This window comes from Phascolarctos cinereus, unplaced genomic scaffold (genome assembly GCF_003287225.1).
Source record: "Phascolarctos cinereus isolate Bilbo 61053 unplaced genomic scaffold, phaCin_HiC Scaffold_1;HRSCAF=81, whole genome shotgun sequence".
Lineage (NCBI taxonomy): Eukaryota > Metazoa > Chordata > Mammalia > Diprotodontia > Phascolarctidae > Phascolarctos > Phascolarctos cinereus.
The window spans coordinates 243,395,595-243,416,534 of NW_027555514.1; the positions used below are offsets into that span (position 1 = coordinate 243,395,595).

The 20,940-nt window shown below is 40.4% G+C and overlaps 1 protein-coding gene across 1 annotated transcript in view; it reads right to left on the reverse strand.

Annotated features, from left to right (window-relative positions):
* Positions 1–262: 262 nt before the first annotated feature.
* The window catches only part of CSRP2 (cysteine and glycine rich protein 2), a 28,434-nt gene continuing 7,756 nt past the window's right edge, over positions 263–20,940 (reverse strand). Inside the window, exons 2-6 of the mRNA XM_020993471.1 lie at positions 17,008–17,124; positions 8,761–8,929; positions 3,284–3,413; positions 1,457–1,550; positions 263–629 (exon numbers count right to left, since the gene is read on the reverse strand). Coding sequence (XP_020849130.1) covers positions 553–629; positions 1,457–1,550; positions 3,284–3,413; positions 8,761–8,929; positions 17,008–17,119 — 582 coding nt within the window. The 5' untranslated portion in view covers positions 17,120–17,124 and the 3' untranslated portion in view covers positions 263–552. The remainder of the gene's footprint in view (positions 630–1,456; positions 1,551–3,283; positions 3,414–8,760; positions 8,930–17,007; positions 17,125–20,940) is intronic.

Sequence of the window (20,940 nt, forward strand, 5' to 3'; positions counted from 1 at the left end):
ATTCCACATGTTGCTTTGTACAAACTTATATGTGTCCATGTTATCTCTCTCATCCAAGTCCGTAAGGCCTCTTGAAATGTAAGAACCCCTAGATTAAGATGATCTCTAAATTTTCTTTCTAACTTTAAACTCTATGATCTTCAGAATCACATTGGGCCTACTGGACTCATTTTGATAATGGGGAAGCATGGGGTGGGGACAGTTGCCATTTCCCTCCCAGAATTATAGCAAATCTTTTGGAAAAAAAAAATACAACTGAAGATCAGAAGCAATAAGAAACTTTATTTAATTAGCAAAATGTTCTTTAAAAAAAAGCTAATCAAACATTATGTAGTTAAAATCGGAGTAAATACATACTAAAGCAGACTCAGAAAGCAATGCTTTCTTCCTACAAGTTAGTGTCTCCAAATACATAGTAACAAACAGTACATATCCATGCTGGTACTGTTGGTATAGTTTTCACAGTAGTTTACTATTAAGAGATTCTCTGTGCCTTGATAGAAGTCTCAGTGCGTGGCGCTGTGGTTCTCATGGTCTTAGACATCTTAGCCTTTACTGTGCATGGACAAGGGCTCCTGCTCCCTGACCATAACCAAAACCCTTTGGTCCAAAGTTCTTTGCATAGCAACCTATGGGAAACATAGTAACTAAGAATAAATCCATCAAACTTTGTTAGGGATTTTTTTGTTGTTGTTTAACTTCCCCACCCCAAGACTCCCAAGTGTGTCAAATTACATAAGAATTCCAATTATACTTTACCTGCCTAACTGTCCAAGACCGCGAAATATACAATGTAGTGAATGCCTACCCCCAAACAAATCAATGTGTATTTATCAGAATTTCACTTCTGGCATTAGAGAGTATGACAGGTAAAGTGGGAAACCACACACACACACACACACACACACACACACACACACGTACATATAGGTATATATGTGTGTATACATGTGCACACGTATGTAGATACACATGTATATATGGGTATAAAATACATAGAACATAACACATAATTATATAACACTACAATTTCACAATTATATAATTACATGTATAATCATAACATAATATATAATTATACTTATAATTACATATACAATATATAATTATGTACACACACACATATATATTCAAACTGTTTAAAACTTGAAATAGGAAGAAATAGCCATCTTGAGGTAGATGAGTTTATCTACCACAAGGCTCTTTGGGTATATGTTTTCATAAGACTTATTCTGTAACCTACCCCACATTCTTAAAATGTCACCCCTAACCATTTATGAATGATCATATCTGGAAGTACTGAGGCCAGGTTCATTTTTCCACTGCATTCTAGCAGACAAACAAATATTGTGTCCCATAATTTTTCAGTTGCAGGGAGAACCTGTGTGGAGCATTTATCTGAGTAACAGTAATTAATTAGTTAATAAGCAAGTAGTTAAATGTTCAGTCTTTTTACCTTTGCAATAGATTTCCCCTTCTTTCTCTGTCAGAGTCGTTGACTCAAGGCTCTTTCCACACTTGGCACATCGGAAACAATTTTTGTGCCAAGGCTAAAACAGACAAAAAAGTTAGTTACCTATACGTGAAGCTTGCAGCACTGGATATAACTATGCATTCTGTGAGAGAAGACTCTGGGGTCAGATACCAGCTCTGCCAATACTGTGACTTGTGAGAAGTCACGTAACCTCAAATCAGTTTACAATCCATAAAATGGGTATGATAACACTTGGACTACTTATTTCACAGGTGGTTGTGAGAATTAAATTGAAATGTGACAATTTTAAATACATGAAAAATATAAATATGAGTTACAAGAAATGGGTCTGCAGTGTTAAAAGGGCTAAAATGAAGCAGATTATTGCTGTCCTTTCTTTCTTTGCTCTAGGCTCTGAAGGAAAGATGCTTTGCCAAGGCCAACTGCTCTACTGGAATTGGCCAGTGCAGGCCCTTCTCTATCACATGGGAGCTTGGCTAGTTACTCATTCCTACTCTCTTACCCAAAATTTCTCTCTACAAATATGGTTGACTCTGCCATCCCCTTAAGCTCACCTCATAATCTTCTCTTCCTCTTTCACTGCCCAACTCCTAGAGCCAGATTCTTGCCTGTTTCCTTTCACTTGCCTCACCACCTATTCAGTTCTCAACCTTTTTAACAGCCTGCAGGATGTATATTGTGCAGGCCTGCTTTTGAATCTGGCCAGTATTTTGCTGGGACTATTCTCCTGATCTCTTTACTACTAAATCCAATTGCTTCTTCTCAGTCCTCCTCCTCCTCCTCTCTACATAGTCTGACTTCATCAATCATTCCATCCCTCTAGATCAGAGGTTAACTCTGTGCGTATGTGGGGGGGGGGCCTGGACCACTGTGGCAGCTGAATGAAGTCTGTGCTCTTTGTTTCAGAATAATGTTTTTAAATCCACAAGATAAAATACATGGGATTATAAGGGAAACCAATTATAGTGAAATGTAGTTAATAAAATTAAAAAAAAAAACCAACTTGACCTTATGTTAAGAACTCCAGTGCTAGATATTCTCTCTTCCCTTGATTTCCATGACATTATTCTAATCTCATCCTCTTCCCACCTTTTCTCATTACAACTCATGTTTTCTTAGTTCAACTTCAGTTGGTTCACCATCAACCTCCCATCCCTTAAAATTGGGTGTCCCCCAAAGCTCAGTACTAGGCTCTATCCTCTTCTCTCCCCACAGTATTCCTTAGTGATCTCACTGTTTCAATGAATTCAATAATCATCTCTATGCAAATACTCCACAGTCACCTATCCCCAATGTTTCCTCCAACAGACAGCTAGGTGACACCTCAGAGTATGGGTCCTGGGGTCAAGAAGACTTGATTCCAGTCTACTTTAGAGACTTTCTAGCTATGTGAACAACTTACTTAAGCTTTTTCAGCCTCAATTTCTTCATCTGCAAAAATGGAGAAAATAGTAGCATTGACTACACAGGGTTGTTATGAGGCTCAAATGAGATACCATATTGCACTCTGCAAACCTTAAGGTGCTATATAAATGCCAGCTATAATAACACAGTTTAATAAATGAATTATGATGATGTCATCTCCAACTGCCTAAAAGATATTCCTTCCTTCCTTCCTGTCTTTTTTTCTGCAATCAGGGTTAAATGACTTGCCCAGGGTCACTCAGCTAGTAAGTATCTGAGGCCAGCCTAGAAGAAATTTCCCCATAGCTATCCCAGTAGCATCTCAAATCAGCACGTTCAAAAATCTTCACCGAAAAAGTAGGTGAATTCGACAGAGTATCTTACCTTTCCCGCTCCTATTACTTTCTCTGCAGCATACACAGAATCCCCACATCTGGAACACTTCTCAGCTCCTCCAAATTTCTGAGCAAATTTGGAAGTATTTGGATTTGTTGTGGGCCTGTGAGGCTGCACACTTACAGGAGAAAAGAGGGAGGGAAAAATCAGGTCAGATTTCCCAAAAGGCACCATAAGAACTATGCAAAGAAAGTGATTAAAGTGTGCCTACTCTTCAACTCAAATATTTCATTGTTAGGTGGATACCCCAAGGAAGTCAATTACAAAAAGAATATATAGGCTACAATATTTAGAGCAGCAGTTTTTTCTTTTTGGAGCAAAGAACTGAAACAAAGTAGATGTTCATTAATTAGGGAATGAAACAAATTGTGGTACATGAATGGGATTGAATATTACTATGCCTTAAGACACAATTACTACGATCAACACAGAAAAGTATGAAAAGACAGAAACTTGCAGAAAGATCTGAACTCATGCAAATGAAGTAGGCAGAACTTGGAAAATATTCATAATCACTACAACAATGTAAATGGAAATTTTGAACAATAACAAAACAATAGAAACTAACTACTACGAAGGAATAATGCCCAAGTTTGGTCCCAAAGAAGAAATATGAGCAGGCACTCCCTTGCCTTTTTAGCAAAAATCAGGGATCATGTGTAAGAAACTCTGCCTACAATGCCAGACCACTTAATGTGCTGGTTTTGCTGAACTGTGTTTTTTTTTTTTTGATTAATTCTCCATTGTAAAGGATGGATGTCTAGGAAGGGATATGTTGTAGGGATACGTAGCTGATATAAAAAGAAAGATAAGAATAAAACTATTTTTTTAAAAAGTACACTAAAAGCCTAATGAGTGGGAAGTATCCAATTACGAGCTATGTTGTTTGGTTATTTCATTCATGTCTGACTCTTCATTACCCCACCTGGGGCTTTCTTGGCCAAGATATTGCAGTGGTTTGCCATTTCCTTCTTCAGCTTCTTTTACAGATGAGGAACTGAGGCAAACAGAGTTAAGTGACTTGCCCAGGGTCACACAGTAAGGATCTGAGGTCACATTTGAATTCAGGTCTTCCTGACTCCAGGCCCAACACTTTATTCAGTGTACTACTGTTAAAGCATAGCATTATGAGCTTCAAGTCCACAGACCTGGAAGAACTAGTTAGAGACAGTTTTATTGGACAGTCTGTAAACTGATACAAAAAGAACAGGAAATCTGGAAAACATCTTGTAAATTCACTAGGAAAGCCATAAATTGTACCCTACTCTTTTCCCCCCTCCTTAATTTATTACTTTAAAAAAAACCATTCCTTTCTTTTTAAATTTTGAGGTCCAGATTTTCTCCCTCCCTACCACCTCTCCCCACCTGCTGAGAAGGCAAACAATATGATATCAATTATACATGTGAAATCATGCAAAGCATATTTCTATATTAGTCATATCACAAAAAAAAGCAAGAAAATTATATTTCAGTTTGCACTCAGAGTTCATCAGCTCTCTCTCTGGAGGTAGACAGCATTTTTTCATCATGAGTTCTTTGGAACTGTCTTGGATCATCGTACTCATCAGAGTAGCCAAGTCTTTCAAACAGTGCCTACTCTTCACTCTAAAGTCCATACTTCCAAAGTCAAAGCCAGAAAGAAAGGTGCCACATATACAAAAGTATTTATATATACTTTACATGGTAGCAAAGAACTGGAAGGAAAGTTGGTGCCCACTGATTGGGGAATGGCTAAACAAACTGTGGCATATGATTATCAGAGAATATTAACATGCTATAAGAAATAATATAACAAATTCAGATAAACTAGGGAAGATTTCAATAAAGTAATTCAGAACAAAGTGCATACACAGAAATAAGATCATAACTTAGACAATGACAAAAGTAACATAAAAGAAAACAACAGTGAAAGATTTCAGAAGTCCAATCAATGCAATGACTGATTGCGATTCTTTTAAAAGACTGCCCCCCCCAGTTCTTGGTAAGAGGTGGAAGACTATGGGAGCAAAATACCACAGACCTTTCCAGACATGACCAACATGTTGGTTTGTTTTGCTTAACCACACTTCTGTGTCCTGAGGGTTTTACTGCATTTGGCAAGGGGCAGCTAGAGATGGTGCAGTGGAAAGAGTGCCCAGCCTAGAGCTAAAAAAACTCATCTTTTTGAGTTCAAATCTGGCCTCAGGCACTTACTAGCTGTATGACCCATGGCAAGTCACGTAACCCTGTTTGCCTCAGTTCCTCATCTATAAAATGAGGGCGAGAAGAAAATGACAAATTATTCCAGCCAAGAAAACCGCAAACGGGGTCACCAAGAGTGAGACACGATGAAAATGAGTGAACAAAGTGACATCAAAATTTAAAAAAATATGAATGACATTTGTAGAAAATGTAAACGAAGAAATCTGTTATTTAAACCTTAAAGTCAGTCTTTTCTATAAACTAGTGCTAGGCTTCAAAGTCCAAGGCCAGTGACAATATCTATTTTTTTTAGCTTGTTGCAAATAACCTTGTATCCTGTGCACACTTACAATTAACTTCAAAAGGAAGGATAAGGAGGAGTCCCTATCAATATGAGCAGTTCCGCTTGCAGTTTTGGAAACAAAACAAATGGTTCAAGAAGAAGACATTGTTGCATTGTTTGTCATCTTGGCATCCCCTAAGATAGTGCCTTAACTTTTGTTTTATTTGTAAATATTTATTTTTTACACTGGATCACTTTACAAATGATAAGGGCATTAAAAAAAAAAAGGTCTCCCTCTAATTCTTCACATCTGATTTCCAGGGATTGCTGCAAACAATGAAAGCAAATTTAAGCCACTCAGGAAACTTCTAACACTTGTAAAAAACCATTTCCTTAGAGTCAGCAAAAATAGGATCCATATGGTGGGGAATGCAAATAAAGGGCACAGGGTTTGGGACAGAATAATCTATTAAAGATTCAAAGAGAAAAAACTTAGCCCATGGTTCTTGAAGCTTGAGGATTCTTATTCCCCTTTGAAAGTGTGCTAGGCAGCTTGACTAACATGAGTTTAGAACATAATTTATTTCCAAGCAAATGTTTGTTTTGGAATTTAGTAGCTAAAAGATAGACTAATTGTTAATCATCTAGTTTTAAATTAGACAAAGCTTATATAGTTTTCATGCCTATTTCCCTCATATAAAACCTCCCAACACCCCAGGGAATTCTCTTAGAAAATATCATTTGTTTAAGTTATGCACTGGCAGAGGGATTTTCCACAGCTGGGAGCTCCCCCACACTTATAAAATCTCAGCAACCAAAACAACAAACAAAAATAACTTAGAACACTGGCCTGATTCTACCTCAGAGAAATTCCCAGTTTCACATACAATCCCCTCCATATAAGTGGTACCACTTGTATATGGAAACGGCTTGGTTGATTTGTTTTGCTCTTTGTTTTTCAGTTCAGAATAAAAATCTGCAAAGGATGGGCAGGCCTGGATTGCCTTCCATCTGCCCTGGTGGAGTGAGGAGCCCTGAGCAGTGCTGCTGTGTTTCTACCACCACTAGTAAGTCACTAACTAGTCTGAATGAAAATGGTTTGGTTTTCATTTTGAATGATGAATTAAACAAACAATCCAACTACCTCAGCTGATCATAGTAGTAGTCTAGATCAGGGCTTCTTAAACTTTTTTCCACTCAGTACCCCTTTTCCCATTTTGGCAGCATTTTTTGGTGTTGTGTGGCCTGAGGGCATGTGCAGTGCAAAGTATATATGCCATATGTTCAGAACCAAGGCTACAATGAAGCTGCTCAATGCAACATGGGCAAGCACTGCCAGAAACACCTCGGATTCATTATGTATTTCATTTTTAATTCATTTTTGGTCGCTGCACATTCAGAAACCTTTTACTGTTGCCAAATTTTTCATGATCCCATATGGCGTCTCTACCCACAGTTTAAGAAGAGCTGGTCTAGACAAGGAAAGGGAACCCAAAAGAAGGGGAGGACATGATCCCTACCCTACAGGGCCTTCTAGGCCATACTCAACAGTTGTGAAATAACAATGATAATGGACAAATCCAGGAATGAGGGGTATTGAAGGAAGATGCCAAGAAGTGCTGCTAAAACCTAGAGAAAAGAATGCAATGTGAACGGGGCAACTTTCAGGAAAAGTTCCTGGGTAAAGAAAGTCTTGAGTAGGAAGAGTATTAAGAAATGGTTGAGCTGTGTCTCTTCAGGAGAGGGAAGGGCATGCTAGGAGCAAAGAAAGAGAGGCAGGTGTTTGGGTGACAGTGGGAAGACAGGTCTGACTAGAACAAAAGGTCCATCTGAGGGATGGGTTAGCTTTGGTTAGATAAGCAAGAAAGGGCCAGACTGTGGTAGGCCTTGGAAGCCTTAGGCCATAAGAGCCAACCCTTTCCTGTGAAGTATTGGGGTTTTGTTTTTTTGTTTTGTTTTGTTTTAAAAAGGTGGGTAATATTTCTGAGAGTAGGGCCAGAATTCAACTAACTAAAAGGCAAATAGAATTTATACAGCCAAACATAATCTGCACCCAAAAGGAAAAGGAAAACTTAGCAAAGAGATGAAATGACTAGGTTATAAAGCAGAAAAGGATTCAGGTGCCATAGCATACAATGAAATGGGTGAGTGGGATGGTTAGTAAAACAACCCCTAGGTCTAACTAATACTAGAAATATGTATGCATCCCATAGAGAAACTGTAGGAATCCATATGCTCTTCAAGGCTTATGGTACCCTTGGTGGAGAGGCAGCTAGGTGGTACAAAAATGGTCAAAGTATTGAGCTTGGAGTCAGAAAGACCTGGGTTCAAATCCTGCCTCAGGCACTTACTAGCTGTGAGCCTGGGCAAGTCACTTAACCCTCTTTGCCACAGTTTCCTCATCTGTAAAATGAGCTGGAGAAGGACATGGCAAACCACTCCAGTGTCTTTGCCAAGAAAACCCCAAATGGGGTCACCTAGAGTCAGACCTGACTGAAATGACTGAACAACAACAACATGTACGCTGTAACCATAGCCATGCTGGCCTACTTGCTGTCCCTCCCCCATGATGCTCCATCTCCCAATACATTTGCATTGGCTGTCATCCAAGTTTGGAATGCTTTTCCTGTCCCCACCTCCACCTCTTGGAATCCTTATTCTCCTTTAAGGTTCATCTAAAGTGCTACCATCTACGTGAAGCTTCCCCCGATTTCCCCCAGCTCCTCGTGCATTTTCTTTCAAAACTCTCTTGAATTCATCTTGTATAATTAGAACATAAGCTCCTTGAGGGTGGAGGCTGATTTTGCTTTTTCTTTGTATCCCCAGTGCCTAGCACATAATAAACATTTAATAAATCCTTTCGATTGAATGCCTAGAGAGGTTAACTGCAAATAACTAACAAATACAGAAGTTTTTAAAATGTGTGAAACTCTTCAATGCTTATTTATTGACCATCCATTTTCTGAACCCATTTCTGAAGACAACACAACTTTCCACTTACTTCTCAGGCTTGATGCCCAGCCTCTCTCCTCTGTCCATGTTAAGCGTGCCCGCTCCTTGGCCATAGCCATACCCTTTGGGTCCGTACTTCTTCCCATAGCACGATTTGCAGTAGACCTCATCATCATGAATTGCCACAGTTGTGCTGTCTAAATTTTTCCTGCAAACCACTGGAGAGGAAAAAATGAGACTTGAAAAAATGTCCCACAGGGGCTCATTTTTCTTAGAACAATGACAGTATACACAATTAGCTACAAATGTCAAAAGGCACTCTTCCTCTCGTGCTGCTAATTCACTGTATGCTGTCCCAAAGCCAGAGAACAGCAGCAGAGCTGGTAAGTTGCATTTAGCTCTAGAAATAAAAGACATGGCTCTATTCTACTCTGGGGCTTTTGGAGATCTGATGTTAAATCATGGAAATTCAGAATTCACTTAAAATAGCCTTAGACTTTAACCAGACCTACCAATTTTGGAGTTCCAAGATATCAAATAGTTAGAAACATAGCCTGCCTTCACATATTGTGACTGCTTCTCACCTCTCTATACCCTTATTCCACAAGCCTCTCCCAGAACGGTCTAGTGGAAGACATGTTGTACCTAGAGGGAAGAGAGATCTGTGTTTGCATCCTGCCTTAGACACTAGCTAGCTCTATTACTATGGTCAAGACACTTCATTGAGGTTCACAGGAACCTCAACTGTCTTACTTCTAAAATGGGGATATCAAAAGCACCTCCTCTTCAGAGTACTGTTGTGAGAATCAAGTGAGATAATGAATGTAAACAGCTCTGCATATCTAAAAGTGACATGAAGCTCAGCTGTTGCGTGTATGTGTGTATCTAGACACCTATGATTACATCAGTACAGGAAACTCTTGGTGAAGGGCTTCCCTTGGAAATACCACTCTTTACTCTTTAACTTATAGTCTTGGAGCAGGGGTTCTAAATCTTTGTTTGTGTCCTGGCCCCCTTGAGTGCAGCCTCTGGATACCTTCTCAAAGTAATGTTTTCAAATACATAAAATAAAATATATAGGATTACAAAGGAAACCAAAGATACTGAAATTATAGTTGTCATCATTTTTTCTTGTTGTTTAAAGTTCAGTGATCCCAGGTTAGGAACCCCTTGGTTAAAGAATTGTTTCGGGTACCCGAATGGCTAAGTGACTTGCCCAAGGCACATAGTTATTATAATATGTCTTAGAAGTAAGACTTCAACCAAAATCTCCCTGGTTCCAAAAACAGGCTACAATCCATTTCAGCACACTCACCTTTATAATAATAATCTTTATCTTATGAATGGTAAAATCACAGCTTGGCATGAACCAAAAGGATTAAGAGCTTTCTCTATCCCCTAGCCTGTCCTACCTCTCCCCCAAACCATTACTAGAATTAGAATTCCACTGTTTTGAAATATGAAAAAAAAAAACCTTTGCCTCCCTTCCAGCTTCTACCAGAACTGATTATAATTCCAAATCATCAAGGAGAATGAGCCCCCAGCTGACATCTGGAAGACCACAATCCATATTTGACTTTTACACTCACCAGTGGTGTGACTTCATGTCTCTGGGCCTATTTCTTATCTATAAAATGACAGGGTTGGATGAGCTGGTCTCTAAGGTCCTTTCCAATTCTACTAGTCTCCCCCTTAGTTAAGCCTATATTAAATTTCTTCTTGTAGTAGCACAGGATGGAAACTGCTGTGATTGGTTCCTTACCACAGACATCTGTATCCCTTACACAAAAGCAGCATATCTTTCTCCCACTATTATTACACTTTCAAAAGCTTAAATTGAGTTTGAGAAAGAGGTACTGGAAACTCAGTGGGGCCACAACATGGCAACAGAAAAATCTCTATCGACCAAAATATCAATTTAGTGGAAAAACGCTTCTACTCATGACCCATCCTGGTAGAGCTGAAATTAAATTACAGTAGACGGGCAGCTTCCATCATTTGCAAGCTAAAGAGTTTAGAAATTATTTTGGTGGAAGAATTAAATGGTGTTCTCTGTTTTTTGGCAGCCTGTACCTTAGATAGAAACATATCACTTACAAATGGGCGGCTCGTGTATAAAATGAAATATGGTTAACTGCCCAAGGACAAAGGGAAAAAACCAAGCAAACCTGGTTCAAAGTTTAATAATGTTGCCTTAAAGTTCAATGGCTGATAGTGTTTACTGAACTGAATTGATATAACATAAGAGAAGGGGCTGTAGCCTATCTTCGGCATCACAAATTATTGGATAAAAATAGCAATGAATAATATCTGTCTTTTAAAATGCTAAGCTTTTTATTTTGCTCCAGTCTAGTGATTTCATCAGTGTAGGGAACTCCAAGTATGGAAAATCCCTCCCACCAGGCAGCTCTTTTAATTCAGATACAACTTAAATGTCTCAGAGCTGCCCAAGGACCCTGATAGGTTGAGCCCTGCCCATTGTCATCAGGTGAATATCTGTTAGAGATAGGATTTGAAACCAGGTGTCAGCCCTCCATCCATGGCCATGGAAGGCTTGTGTAATACAGTGGAAAGAGCATTTGATTTTTGATTCAGAAGTCCTCTGTTTGAATCCTAGCCCTGTTATTTGCTATCTTGTGATTTCGGGGAAGTCGCTTATCTTTTCTGGGTCTCAGTACTTCCTTATCTATAAAATGAGAGGGTTGGCGCATATCCTTTCTAGGCCTAAGGGAGTGTATAATCTTATGGTGCCTTTTACTGTGTCAGCTACGGACAGCTGAATCAGCTAGGTGGTCAGTGGAGAGAGATCACTGGACCTAGAGTCAGGAAGACCCAATATCAAACCTGGGCTCAGACACTTATTAGCTGTGTGACCCAGGGCAAGTTCATTAGCTTTCTGCCTTAGTTCCCTCATCTGTAAAATGTGGATGATAATAATAACACCTACTCCCCAGGGTTGTTGGGAGGATCCAATGAAATAATATTTGCAAAATGCTTTGCAAGCCTTAAAACTGCATATAAAGGTTTATTGTTATTAGAGGAAGCTGGGTGGTGCAGTGGATAGAGCACTGAGCCTGAAGTCAGAAAGATCTGCACTCAAATGTGGCCTCAGATGCTTGCTTACTACCTGTGTGACTTAGGCAAGTCACTTAACCTCTGCATGCCTCAATTTCCTCATCTTGTAAAATGAGCTGGAGAAGGAAATGGCAAACCACTCCAATATCTTTGCCAAGAAAACCCCACGTGAAAGATTATGGAGTTATGAAGAGTCAAACGACCAACAAACTGAAGTAGTAGTAGTAGTAGTAGTAGTAGTAGTAGTAGTAGTAGTAGTAGTAGTAGTAGTAGTAGTAGTAGTAGTAGTAGTAGTAGTAGGTAGTAGTAGTAGTAGTAGTAGTAGCAGTAGCAGTAGTAGTAGCAGCAGCACTTGACAGAAGAAGGACCGGAATGCAGGTTTTCCTCACTTTGAGGCCAGCTCACTACCCACTGGACCATGCTTCCTCTTGCTATAGTCTCTTGAGAACAGAACTGTATCTTGTTTCATCTTTGTATTTTTAGTTTGCCACACATAATAGGTATTTAAGAAATCCATGAATTTTTTTCTTTCAAAAGGATAGCTAAATCTAATCTGCAGAGAGAACTTGCAGCTATAACAGAGAGATAGGCAGCAGTGAGAATGTTCTGTAAGACCAGGTCATTCAATCTTACAGTGCCCAAAGCAGTGAATCTAGAAAAGCTTCCAGATAATCCAGTGAGCTGGGGCGGCTCAGGGAGAGTGTTACAATAAGCCCTTGAAAGAGTAGCTTAAGAATCATGAGGTTAAAGAAACCAGCTAAGTCTTGATTTCAACCCTTTTTTGTGGAAAATGTCTCTAATATCTGTTTGCTGTCTTTTCCTTATTTCCCTTACTAACTAAATACACCAGAATAAGTGCACTTTTTTTCACTAAAGAAAAAAGATCCTTGAAATTGGATCAAATCTTTACTGACTTCAGGAATATAAAACTTTATTTTAAACAAATAAGACATTTCTTTGTCTCCCCTTTAAAAATGCAGTAAAACTACTGTTTAATTGAAAGTTAGAATTAATTGAGATTTTTATCCCTGGGACCTCTGATATTATTGGTATGGGGCACCTCCTGGTGGGAAAATTACCTCTACCCACTTCAGACTGGCACCTTTTCTGGAAACATATTATGAGTCAGAGGCAGGACCTGAACCCAGATCTTCCTGACTCCAAAGCTTGCTCTCTGTTCTCACCACACCATACCTCCAATCAATTAATAAATTAATAAACATTTCTTAGGCACCTGCTGTGCGCCAGACCTCTGTGAAACGCTGGAGATAAAAAAGGGTCACAAGACAGCCCCTGATCTCAAGGAGCTTACAGTCTAATGGAAAGACAACATACAAAGGAAAATATACAAAGCAATCATATACAGGACTGAAAGGAAATAATTAACAAAGGGAAGGCACTGGAATTAAGAGGGGTTGGCTTCCTGTAGAAGGTGATTTTTAATTGGGACTTAAAGAGAGTCAGAGAGGTCAGTAGTTGGAACAGAGGAGAGAGAACATTCCCAGGATGAGGATGGCCAGACAGAAGAAAGGTGAACATCTAGTCTACTGATTCTCTCATTAATCTTTATTATCTTCATGGTATACAGGAAAATTATTGTACAGTTTGTTCATAAATATCTGCTACCATGCTGGTTTGGGAGTAGACAAGTTAAGATTGCCACCCCACACTGGTATGGCACCCATTTTTCAAAATATGAGCATCCTTCAAGGCTCAGCTCAAAGGGCACTTCCTACATGAAGACTTCTCCAATGTCCCCAGTTACTGCTTTCTTACTCATATTATGCTGTATTTACTTATCAATGTACATGTTGTATCCTCCAGGAGAAAGTAAGCTCCTTGAGGGCAGGGACTGTTCCATTTTTGCCCTTACAATCTTAGCACTAAGCATGGGCCTCACTCATAAGTGGGCACTTAAAGGCTTGATGCATTGAAGCAGATAACACAAGTTACTGTTATACAGTATATTAAGGGCAGGATCAGAATTAGAACTCAGGCCCCAACACATAGTCTAGCCCTAACACTAATACCATTCAATGTGATAAGAGAGAACTCTACAGTTTAAGTTACAAAGATTAAGACTTAAAGCAATTGGAATATTTCTCCATCAGGTCTCTATTCAGTCCATCCGTTACTCAAGGGTCAAAGTGATCTTTCTAAAGCTCTGGTCTGACACTCCTCTACTCTCAAAACTCTAGTGGTACCCTAGTACCTCCAAGATCAAACAAAATCCTCCTTCTGGTGTTCAAGCCCTTTACCACCTGGATTCTTTCTTCTTTTGTAGTTTTCTTACACCTTACACCCCACCCCATACAAAGGTACACTTGCTTTTCCTCATAAAGCTGCCTTCTCCTGACTTCAAGCATTTCCATTGGCTATTTATCCCTCATGCCTGGAATGCTCTCCCTCCTAGCTTTCCTGTCTTCCTTTAAGTCTCAGCAAAAATCCCACCTTCTACAGGAAGCCTTTCCTGATCTCTTTCAATTCTAGTGCCTTCCCCCTGTGGACATTCTCCAGTTTATCCTGAATAGCGACTAGATGGTTCAGCGGATAGAGCACTAGCCCTAGAACCAGGAAGACATGAATTTGAATCCAGCCTCAGACACTTACTAGCTGTTTGACCCTGGACAAGTCACTTGACCCTGTTTGCCTCAGTTTCCTCATCTGTAAAATGAGCTGGAGAAAGCAATGGCAAACCACTCCAGTGTCCTTGCCAAGAAAACCCCTGGATAGCATTGGTGGGTCATGGTCCACAGGGTCACAAAGAGTCAGACAGGACTACCCCACTGAACAACAGTAATATGGAATACTATAAACAGCCCATGCGCTATTGAGAGTCAGTACAGAACAGTGGGTAGAAAGCTGCCCTTGGTCCCAGGAAGGCTTGAGTTTCAATCCTGTCTCTGACACATCCCAGCTATGTGACCCTGAATAAGTCACTTCTCTTCTTGGTGCTCTCAACATCTAAGACTATAAGTTACAGAGAAGGTGCCACCCTCCCTCACTTGGGGAAGCTCCCTATGTTGATGAAATCCCCAGTCCAGCCCTTATCTCAAAGCCTGCCCATGCGCCATAGCCCCTACAAGACTATGGGGGCCACAGGGAAAAGAGCACCGGTGTCCTTCATCTCTGCATCTCTTCCTGTGCTTAGCCTGGTAAGCTGCCAGCAGCTGAGTCTTGTTTATTGAATTGGTCACAGGAGATAAGGAAGCCTGGTACTTCCCATTAGGTACTCACCACTCCCCGTGTCTGGCAGAACTTACAGAAGTACCCAAACACTATGATATCTTAAGGGATGAAAACATCTTTGGCTTTGTGTGCTGTATAATCCGTGTGTGTGTGTGTGTGTGTGTGTGTGTGTGTGTGTGTGTATGTATGTGAGTGACAGAGAGACAGAGAAAGAGAGAGATGCAAGAGATAAAAGAAAAAAAGGGGGGAGAGGGAGAAGAGGTTGAGAGAGACAGAGAGAGAGAGAAGGGGGAGAGAAAGATAGAAGAAAGAGACACAGAAAGAAAAGGGGTAGAGAAAGAGACAAAGGGAAAAAAATGGGGGGAGGGGAGATGGAGAGGGGAGAGGCATAGACAGTGCAGTGTGTGTGTGTGTGTGTGTGTGTGTGTGTGTGTGTGTGTTTCCCTCTCCAAGAGTTCAAGAGGCTCCTATTGGATACTGTAGAGGTAGTCTTGATTTATCATAGCCTTGTGCCAGCAGAGGGCACAAGCTCTTGTATATCCTATCAAGCTACAAAACGCTTCAAGGATAGGACTGTGGACAGACTATTATGTTGATCTTAGAGATCACCAAGTAAATGGTGACAGACCACTGGCCTGGGAGTCAGGAAGACCCAAATTCAAATATCACCTCAGACACTCTTAGTAGCTGTCTGACCCTGGACAAGTCATTTAACTTTGTCTGCCTCAGCTTCCTCATCTCTAAAATGGGTATCATAATAGCACCTACCTCTCAGAGTTGTTATAGGGCTCAAACAAAGAGGGGGAAAAAGAATTGTTAAAAATATTACATAGTTTGATGGAGTAGAAAGAGTCACCAGATTGAGTCAGAGGATCTGGGTTCAAATGCTGACTGTCAATACTAGGGTGGCCATGAGCAGGTTGCTTAATTTTGAGGGAGAACTAAATGGTCTTTATAGTCTCTTTCAGCTTGAAATGTAGGCTCCTACCCATGCAACCTTGGGTAAGTTTGCTTTACCCCCTCTGGACTTCAGCTACCTCTCCTGTAAAGCAGGAGATTAAGCTGGATAGGAGACACCTACCACTCCTTCCGCTCTGTCCAGCAGGAAGAACATTGGATTTGAGGTTTAAGAACAAAGGTTCAAAACTTGGCTCTACTTTTACTACCTATGTGATCCTGGGTGGGGGTGTCCTGGGCAGGTCTTTAGCCCTACCTCTACCCTTCCTTGTTTACTAAATAAGGCAGTTGAACTAGTTGACTTCATAGGTCATTTCTGGCTCAAAGTCTAGGTCTATGATCTCAGGAGAATGTCTGTAACCTGAAGGGCGAGAGCTCTGAAAGCCAGGAAATCATACCCCGTTCAGGTATTCATTGAAGTAAGCTGAACAAGAGGGGAAAGGAAAAGGATCTGTGATTTCATTGTAAGTTAAGGAAGTTGAGATTTTATTACCAGTTGAGGAAGCTCCCTCCAGCAACACAATCGGTCAGTAAGTCAGTCAACAGTGTTATTTAAAGAGCTTTATTATATGCTAGGCATAGGGCTAAGTGCTGGGATACAAAGAAAGACAAAAATACTGTTCTTGCCCTCAAGAAGCTTCCATTCTAGCAGGGGAGACAGCAGTCAAAAAACTCTGTGTGTGTGCGTGTGTGTGAGACAGAGAGAGAGAGATAGAGGGGGGGAGAGGGAGGGGGAGAGGGAGAGAGAGAGAGAGAGAGACAGAGAGAGAGAGAGAGAGAGAGAGAGAGAGAGAGAGAGAGAGAGAGAGACAGACAGACAGACAGACAGACAGACAGACAGACAGACAGACAGACAGAGACAGACATGTAGATGTAGAAAATGCAGACAACACAAATAAATGGAAGGGCCATTTCAGAGGGAAGGCAGGATGGGAAAGGCCTCCTGAAGAAGATAGGATCTGAGCTGGGGTGGGATTCAAAGTCAGGAAGAACTGAATTCAAAGCCTTCACACTCTAACTCACTATAGCGCCAGACCCCTAACAGATAAGGCTACAACAGGGAAAGGTCACTTACTGCACAGAAAGCAGCATCTGTGGAAGCTTCTTCCGTCACACTGCACCTCTTCAGCGTGGTACACAGTCCTTGCACAAGCCCCACATTTGTTGCCACCTCCCCAGTTAGGCATTTTGACTGCAGAGGAAAAAAAAAAAAGAACATCTCTGGAAGATCTTGGCAGTCAGTATTAACCAAAATGCAGAAATGTAACAGTAACCTCAAATAATAGACGGTAACTAGAGATTTAACTTTGTTTAGAAAGTCTTACCACCCTTCAAAATAACCTCATCTTTTCTCATCCAAGGCTGCCGGGTCATTTCAGAGGATTTTGGTTTGTTATACAAGACTTTCTCCACGACAAAGGATTTTGTTTGGTGGAACAGTCCAGGCCTCCAGGCACAAAACTCCAACTGCTCCCCAGGAATTCATTCCTGGCCAAGGAAGGTGGGGGGGGGTTGGAGTAGAGGCCATCCAGCCCTCAAGCTAAAACTTGAGAATCAGTGGGCTTGTTGGGGGAAAGAGTTTTGGGTTAGGTTTAATTACTTGTGACAGAGCCAAATTCATACCATTTAGCGGGAAAACTCTATGCTATACACTTCATAGGGTAAGCAGAGACTATCACACTGTCCTTCAAAAGCCTGCTTTCTATTTGTTAGCTCAAGATTTAAGGTAATTGTACCATCAAGGGTTATAGCTGTGACTAGTCCATTTGCATGTGCAAAGGTTTTACTGTAACTACAATAAACACCCATCCAGATGGAGATAATTTAAGTTTTTATGCTTCACTAATCTGGGGTATTTTTCCCCGGTGGTGCCAACAGTAGGGCTTTGTCCCTTTCCTAAGGCCTGTCAGTGTGAGTGCACAGAGTCCAGAATTCACTTCACAGCATCATAAACCATTTTGGGAGCAGGTCAGGATGGTTCTTGAACAAAAGCCTGAAGTCACTAGGAGGCTGGAAGCCCAGATCCTCAGCTACCTTTGCATGAACCAACATTCATGATCCTCCCTTCCCACATGTCTTACTCAGGCAGAATGAAAAGGGCCTATTTCTTAACAATCAGAATCCAAACATACAGACTCGTACATCTTAGATAATATAGTAAGTCGTGCTTGCTTATAAACACAACAATCTGTTTTTGAAAACAAAATGAAAAGCCAATTCTTCCCTTAAAAATCAGCTCCAGTACAGTCAAAAGAGAAGCCAGTCTGTTTCTTGTTTGTTTGATTGTTTAACTATCTGTTTGACATATTTGCTTTTGGCATTACTTCAATACTCAGCTCAGATCCCACCGTCTTCAAGAGGCCCTTCTTCGTCTCTTCCTCTCCCAACCATCATCACACCAATAGCTGCTTCCCTCTGAGATTACCTCCCATTTACAAGGTATATCCTGTACCCACGGGGTCATTTGCATGTTGCCTGCCCTATTAAAATATGAGCTCCTTGAGGGCAGGGAACTTGCTCTGGCCTTTCTTCATATCCTCAGTGCCTGGAATATATTAAGTGCTTAATAAATGAGTGATTGTTTTCTGCTGATTGATTGCCTGACTGGCAGGTGCCTACAGAGACCTATTTATTATGTCACCAATTTAAAAGGCTGCTTCATCCCTACAGAAAAAGAGCCCATAAATCCTGGACTTCTTAACCTTCTCATCTGTTATGTCCCCCTTTGGCATTCTGGTGAAGGTTATGGACCCCTTTCTGAGAATAATCCTTTTAAATCCATAAAATAAAAATGTAAGGTTACAGAGGAAACCCTTTACAAAGGAAACCAATTATACTGAAATATAATTGTGTGTATGTGTGTATGTGTACCCTTAGACATATATGCATAAAGTTCACAGACCCCCAGCTTTAAAGAGGTTTCTTAACAGCTCTTTCGCTAGGTGGGACTACATCAGATGTCAGTGCTACTAACAGAAATGAAAGAAGAGTCTTCTATCCCAGATAATACAGTCAGTGAACTTCAGTCCCACTATTCTGACTGGTTAAGATGAACTCAACATGATCTATAGCCATTCTCACGACACATAATGGTACGCATTAGCTTTAAGGTCAGGCTTCTCCTGGGAAAGGATCATCAAATTAGTCCAGGAAGTTGAATTCAAATTACAACATTCCCTTCCTGCTTAAACAATCCAGTTAGATTTGATATTTGCCAATGGTGTTCATTCCTAGGTTGGCATTTTTCATACTTATCCATGAGTAATTTTAATATAGAAGCAGGACCAAATAGCTGATTTTCAGGATTCAGAAACAGCTACCATTCCCCTGTTACACAAGTGACAATATGCCAATATCTAAAAACATGAAGTTAACATTGACATGAAGTTCAATCTGAAAGTTTTATTTATTCTTTCGGTACTATTAATCACTTTTACTTTTCCCGTAAGACAGGTGCTCTATTGTTGAAACTTGGAATGAAACTCGATCCTGATTGTAAATGGCAAGATACAAAGAATGCTTGGGCTTTTCAGCCTGCACCGGGAACGCTACAGCTATTTAGTTAGGTGCATAATCCATGATTGTAATCAGGTGTTCAGTCCTGAAGGCTTCAAGGTCACCCCTACCCTTGAACACCCTTTGGCTGACTGAGCTCTGCCAACAATTGCTAGAATTCCTGAAGTTCATTCAGTAGGCAGACCTTCAGGTGAGTAGGTATATACATCCAAAAGACTTGCAGAAAAGGCACACTTAGAAATGGATGGAAAATCCCAACAATTAAGAGTGGCTTCCAAAGTTTTATCTGCTTACCCAGACATCTCTCAGCAGAGAGCCTTGAAAGAATGCCAAAGGTGCCCTGGAGTACAATGGATAGAGTGCTGACCTGGAATTTAAATCTGACCTCTGACACTTACCAGATTTGTGACCTTGGGCAAGTCATTTCTATTTGCCTGGGTTTCCTCATCTATAAGTGAGGATAATATCACCTACCCTTCCCAGAGTTGCTGTGAGCATAAAATAATAATTATAAAGGGTTTTCAAACCTTACATGCTGGCTTTAAAAAAAATCATTATCATTATCATACAGAAAAATGATCTGAATTTTTTTTTAAAATACAATTTCTCTTAGGAATATCCCGCTTCTAAAATATACATCAAGTAAGTAGTCAGACTTTCAGAGAGTGAGACCTGATCAGATTAGCCATTGCATAAAAAGCACAGCTTGGGATTTGTTTGATCATTGAGTTTAGAGGTAGAAAGAATATCTCAGGGGATCATTTAGTTCATCTCCTAGAGGCATTTTATTCCCAGAAAACGAAATTATTCATGATCGCAGCCCTAGAGTCTGAAGGGACCTCAGACGCCATCTAGTCTAAATTCCCCATTTTTCAGATGACGTTCAGGTATGATAACAGAGTCATTGCTCTTTCCACTGTCCCATATATCTCCCCCTTGGCTGGTCACCACAGAGCTAAGCTAGGATTCAAACCCACAGGCTTTGAATCCAAATCCAATATTTTTTTCCACTAGTCAGTCACTCAACAAGCATTGATTAGGCTCTTACTATGCATCAGGCACTGTGCTAAGACCTGGGGATACAAAGAAAGGTAAAAAACGGTCCCTGCTTGTAAGAAACTTACATTCTAAGGGGAGACATGTAAACAACTGCAAAGGTTGTAAACTTTTAAAGTTGTAAAGGTTGTAAAGGAGGTAAACAGGGTTAAGTGAGTTGTGCAAGATCACACAGCGAGTAAGCGCCTAAAGCCAAATTTGAACTTAGGTTCTCCTGACTCAAGGACCAGTGCTCTATCCACTGTACCACCTAGTTGCTCCCATAATAATAAGGTGTTTTAATTTATAACACAAAAAAACCCATATAAACAAAAGCTCTTTGGGGGTGTCCTTAATAATGCATTTGAGTGTAAAGAGGTCTTGAAGTCAAAAAGTTTGGGAACCACTGATGTAGTCCAGTCTCTTCATTTTAGGGTTGTGAAAACCAAAGTCCAGA